Raw genomic sequence first — 5562 nt, forward strand, 5'->3', positions numbered from 1 at the left:
TATGGTCTTGATTTTGTTTTTTGGCGATGTGAGAAATACGCACCAGAACTCTAATTCGAGGCAAAAATTGCTTGCGACTAGATTTCCTCTGCAAAACGTCAAAATCCTGAAGACTTCTTAAGAATATCTTGTAGACTTCTGACTTATTTTGAGGAAGTGTATACTGGCTCCGGGATCTCACAAACGACAAAAGTACTATAGCGGTTTTCTATCCTCATTTTTTACAAGCAAAGGTCTTTTTCAAAGTGGAGTATGCCGAGCCAACCGTCTCGTTCGTTCGCCTAGCTGAATTCGACTTTGAAGCATGCCACGCCTTTACAGCGACCCCGCATATATGTTGCATTATGCTTGAGCGGCCTGGCTGTGCAGACTAATTGTGATACAGCCCGGAATCGAACCAGGATCTGTAGTGACACCTTTAGCACTGAGATGCAGTGCCTTAGACCGCTGCGCCACTCAGGAGCCCGAGTGGTATAGTGTGTGTTTGAAACAAGAACACTTGTGCTCAGATGGACAAAGAAATTCAAAGTTATTTATGCTACGCTTCCAATTTGCTGTTTCCAATGTTTGCGAATGGCTTTGAATTACTCTGCAGTATTTTCAGGTATCAGAAAATTAATTGCAGCTTTCAACCTTTTCAGTGGCATGTTGTTGAGCATCTCAACTTATTTATACTTATCTGTACAAAATATAATTGTTTTAACTTGATTATGCACACTTGGGGCAACTGACATTCAGGAGAATGGATATTTACAAAATCTTAAGATAAAAAATATATTGTGTAGATCAAATATGACGGTCAGATAGATTGGAATAGTATAGAATGAATAGACCACACAATCTCCTATCTTCAAAATGCTGTTCCAGATACAGCCCTGTCATTAGTTGAAGAGATTCACTATAAACACAGCACTTTGATACAGCTATGAATTTGTTAGGATAATTAATATAGTAGGTTAGAATAAATTGTGTAAGGTTATGAAAACGCTAGGATAGGGTTAGGGAAAATGTTCTCCTAACCTGCTATGAAAAGTCACTTGTATCAAAGTGGCATGTTTTTAAGATGACCCATTAGTTGTGGGCAGTCAATTCGATGTTTCAGAAAAGTAGTCACTTCCTGAGATCTGTATTCAAATAGTTTAAAAAAGGTAGTTTCTTTATGAGATCGGTTTTCAAATAGTTTTTAAAAGTTGTCACTTTATGAGATTTGAATTCAAAAAGTTATAAAAAGTAGTAATTTTGGGGGGTCTGTATTCAAATAGTTGTAGTCACTTCCAAACAAACGATTTGTTCCCCTGAAAAAATAGTTACTTTCCATAAATGATAGTTAACTATAGTCCCAGATCTGGTGTGTGTGGGGACGGTGCTTGTAGGGGGAATGTAGTGTATGCTCGTGTGTGTCAGTGTAAGTGAGTATGTGCCTAGAGTCAGTGCAAATTAGGGTCAATGCAGATAGTCCATGTAACCATTTGATTAACTATATATATATATATATATCAGTCTGATGACTTAGGGATAGAAGCTGTCTTGGAGTAGGTTGGTCTGAGAGCCGATGCTCTGGTACCGCTTGACAGACGGTGGCAGAGAGAACACCCTGCTTGGGTGGCAGATGTCTTTGGCAATTTTTCATCCGTTCTTCTGACACTGCTTGATATAGAGGTCCTGGATGGCAGGGAGCTCGACCCCAGTGATCTACTGATGACCAGCCTTTTAAAGCACTTCATGATTACAGATGTGAGTGCTACGGGACAGTAGTCATTTAGGCAGGTTACCTTGAAGTTCTTGGGTACAGGCACAATGGTGGTCAGCTTAAAATGTTGATTACAGGCTGGGACAAGGAGAGGTTGAAAATGTCAGTGAAGACACTTGCCAGCTGGCCTGCGCATGCTCTGAGAATGTACCTTTGTATTCCGTCTGGCCTAGCGGCCTTGCAAGTGTAAACCTGTTTAAAAGTCTTACTCACATCGGCCTATAGCTTGCTCAATAACAACACTGGGGTGCTACTGACATTCAGAAAAGAGGCTAAACAGTCAATTCTGCCACCTTTGAGAAACAGAATTGACCATTTACTTTCCTCTCTGAATATGATGTCAGCATCACCCCAGAGGACTGTAAACAATGACAGGTTTTGCAKTGTTATTCCTACAGAAATCAAGAAAATATTTTTATTTTTTTATTTTTCTCCCCTTAATTAAATATAATCAACTAATAGACTGTCATAAAAGTCTGTTTTGATGTCATATTACCTTTAGCTGAGTGAACTGAATCAAATAGTATAAACCACTTGGTAGTTCCTATCAGGATGATGGGCGTCTTATTATCAATGTACTTACATTATTTATCAGACACTCTTATCTAGAGCGACTTACAGCAGCAGTATGCACTCATGTTTTCGTACTGGTCCTTGGTGGGATTCCAACCTAAAATCCAGGCGTGGAAAGCACCATGCTCCACCAACTAAGCCACATGGGACGCGTATCATGTACATTTGGAAGGAATGCAATGTTTTCACTTGTGTTTATTACATGTAATAAATCCACTGAAATATCTGTTTAGGAATATCACAGTTCCATTTCACAATACTATTCTTAGTGTTCAGTGTGTCCATCTATATATCAGACCATCTACATATCAGACACTGATTCCAGATCATTCTCTTGATAAAACATTCTTGGTTCTCCATGACTGATACACAATATGTGTAATATCTAGGGGTCACATGCTGTCTTAGAAATGTTCAAAGTAATATTTAATAAACAACCAGTTTATTTAACGGTAGTGTGGAGAAACTAAAAAGTGAACCTCTGTCTATACATGACTTTGAAAAACGATTATCTGTTCAGAATTCAACATTAACATGTACTTTTTCCCCTCTAGCGATTCACTCCCTGATGCATTTCTACACCGCATCTTCGGACATTCCCAGCTTCCCAGAGTTTATGGTTGTGGAGATGGTGGATGATGTTCAGATGGTTCACTATGACAGCAACAGCCAGAAAGTGGTGCCCAAACAGGACTGGATGAAGCAGACAGACGCAGGGTTCTGGGAGAGCGAGAGAGAAAAATTCTTTCATTCCCAGCAGTCATTCAAAGTTGAAGTTCATATTCTAATGCAGCGTTTTAACCAAAGTGGAGGTAAGTCCTTCATCTTAACCACATCTGATCAGTTATGTTTGTGTACATTTTTCAAAATCCCTTATTCTAGGAGACAAGAATGAATCAGGATTAGAGAAGTGATCACTAAAGTTACAGATAAAGAATATCAGCGATGTACAGATCTGCCCCTCCTTCCTGTTTCTGTTACCTTCACACACTTACCACACAGCATCATTAGCTGACTTCGTCTCCTCAGCCTCTCCTCAGTCTCTCTGATCTGATGGGACAGTAGAGAGAAGCAGAGGAGCAGAACGTGATGATGATATGTTTGGCTTGTCTGCTCTAATGGACCATAGTGCCCAGTGACTCCTTGTGGGCTCTGCTGCTGGAGCTGATCAGGCCTCTCGGGTGAACTCTCTATACATACACACACACTCACTCACCTGTCACCCTCAGGATCTGGGGAACACACACACACACACACACACATATATATATATAGCTCCAGCAGGCTCACATTATTGAGAGGTAATCTTGTTAGTTTCTCCATCAGTCATGTCAGTCCATTAGTCATGTTAGTCAGTCCATTAGTCATGTTAGTTTCTCCATCTCTCTCTCTCCTGTTGTTCCTGACTGAACAGAGGATTCATTTACACACCTCACTGAAAACTACACAACATGCATTAGTTAGAATAACACTAGTGTACTGAACACAATGTGTATCTTCAACACAGTAGATAGAACCAAGCCAACATCAGCTGGTGTAGAATAGATCCACACACTGAGTCTCCTCATCAACTCTCTCTGTCTCAGTGGTGAAGGTGTGACATCATCATCACACTGTAGAGATCTGATCTGTTTTATTCCAGTCTGGTTGAAGAACTAATACATTATGATAGAGATCCCACTGGCAGACTGAATCTGGAGAACAGATTATACAATGTTGCTGACCCTCTTTCTCTCTTTCAGGAGTCCACATTCTCCAGTACATCTATGGCTGCTCATTGGATAATGAGTCTGAACAGAAAGAGGGGTTTGGACAGCTCCGTTATAATGGGGAGAACTTCCTTGAGTACGACATGAATGATTTAACTTGGAAATCTCTTAAACAGCAAGCTGATTTCATGCAGGATAAGTGGAACAGTGACTCCAGTAGACTGGTATTCTGGAAGATCTACTTCACCCAGACCTGCATTGAGTGTCTGAAGAAGCAGGTGGTCAATGGGAAGAGCATTCTGAGGAGGACAGGTAAACATTCAGAAATGTCACTTTTTTTTCTTTTGTCCTTGTATTTATGCAACACTTGACATCTGTCTTTTGATTTGTGAATGAAGTCCAGTACTACATAATTATAGATGTGTCACTTAGGAACATTGAGTGGTTCTGGAACAACAGTGAAATATGTCTGGTTAATAGTAAAGCTTTACCTTGTCTGACTGGCATAGTCTCCTCATGACCTCCTGAATTTTGATTCTAATTGTTTTTTACCGACTGATATGGGAATGCTGCTTTGTGATTTCATTTGATAGATTGGAAATGTGTCGTATGTTTGCACTGATAGCTTCTGAATGCTCTGTTCTGATGATTACGGTTGACCCAGCCCCATCATTGGAAGGGTAGTCTGATGGCCTCTCCCTGCTTCGTTGTTGTTGTTTTGGGGTCGTTCATTTGGAAAGAGAAGAAGAAGCCAAGACAGATATTTCAGCAGTGATTCACTTAGTGTTATCAAATAGTAGGATCGGGTCATAGTACTGGCTTTTAAAAGCATTAGTAAAGCTAGTGATTCAGGTAGAATACAGTTGTTTGATTTAATCTGTTGTAAATAAAGAATCTGTCACTAGGCTTTATGTCAAGTCTGCAGTAGGAATGCAGAAGGAATACAGGATTCGATAACTCTCAAACATTATATTCTTTGTATTCAAATAAAGCAAGCTGTCAGAGTCAATAATAACTTTGTTTACCTCTGTTTCAGGCTTGTTCCAGCCAGCAGTAAGTGTCAGTTCATATTCTTTGCTGATCTGAAAATATCACATGTTTTTGTGTTGACTGTATCCATTTGTGGTTGTCTCTCTTTTCTTGTAGATTGTGATGCGGTTCAAACTTAATGTTAATGATGTATCTACTTAATTAATATGGAAGTTTTATTTACTGTGAACATGCATTAGGAACTTGGTAATGAACCTGAACTCGTGGATTGTTGTTTTTTCTAACATTGGGGTTTTATTTCTGTTTTAGCTAACGACACTGACTCTGCGTACTCTGTCTGGGAGATCTCCTGAAGACTGAGTCCTCTCTGCACTTCTGTAAGTAACATCAGTGAAGTCACTAAAGGTGTCCTATTAGAGAACACTTACATTACTTGGTGTTTAAGTGGCAAGAAAAGTATGTGAACCCTTTAGAAATACCTGAATTTCTGCATAAATTGGTCATAAATGTGATCTGAGTCTTCATCTAGGTCAAAACAAT

General features: G+C 39.6%; 1 protein-coding gene and 1 long non-coding RNA gene across 5 annotated transcripts in view; both read left to right on the forward strand.

The window, feature by feature from the left end:
• The window catches only part of LOC112074143 (BOLA class I histocompatibility antigen, alpha chain BL3-7-like), a 35236-nt gene that overhangs the window by 3852 nt on the left and 25822 nt on the right, over positions 1–5562 (forward strand). For 2 of the 4 annotated variants that reach the window (XM_070440402.1, XM_024141369.2), the window contains exons 2-3: positions 2878–3135; positions 4066–4344. The exons of 1 other annotated variant lie outside the window; for it this stretch is intronic. In XM_070440402.1, the coding sequence (XP_070296503.1) occupies positions 2878–3135; positions 4066–4344 (537 nt within the window). The remainder of the gene's footprint in view (positions 1–2877; positions 3136–4065; positions 4345–5562) is intronic. One more of the 4 variants, XM_070440404.1, reaches the window with a different exon arrangement.
• The window catches only part of LOC139025326 (uncharacterized), a 3903-nt gene continuing 3672 nt past the window's right edge, over positions 5332–5562 (forward strand). The window contains exon 1 of the long non-coding RNA XR_011476900.1: positions 5332–5399. This is a non-coding gene — a long non-coding RNA (uncharacterized lncRNA). The remainder of the gene's footprint in view (positions 5400–5562) is intronic.

Source organism: Salvelinus sp. IW2-2015, unplaced genomic scaffold (genome assembly GCF_002910315.2).
Source record: "Salvelinus sp. IW2-2015 unplaced genomic scaffold, ASM291031v2 Un_scaffold2509, whole genome shotgun sequence".
NCBI lineage: Eukaryota > Metazoa > Chordata > Actinopteri > Salmoniformes > Salmonidae > Salvelinus > Salvelinus sp. IW2-2015.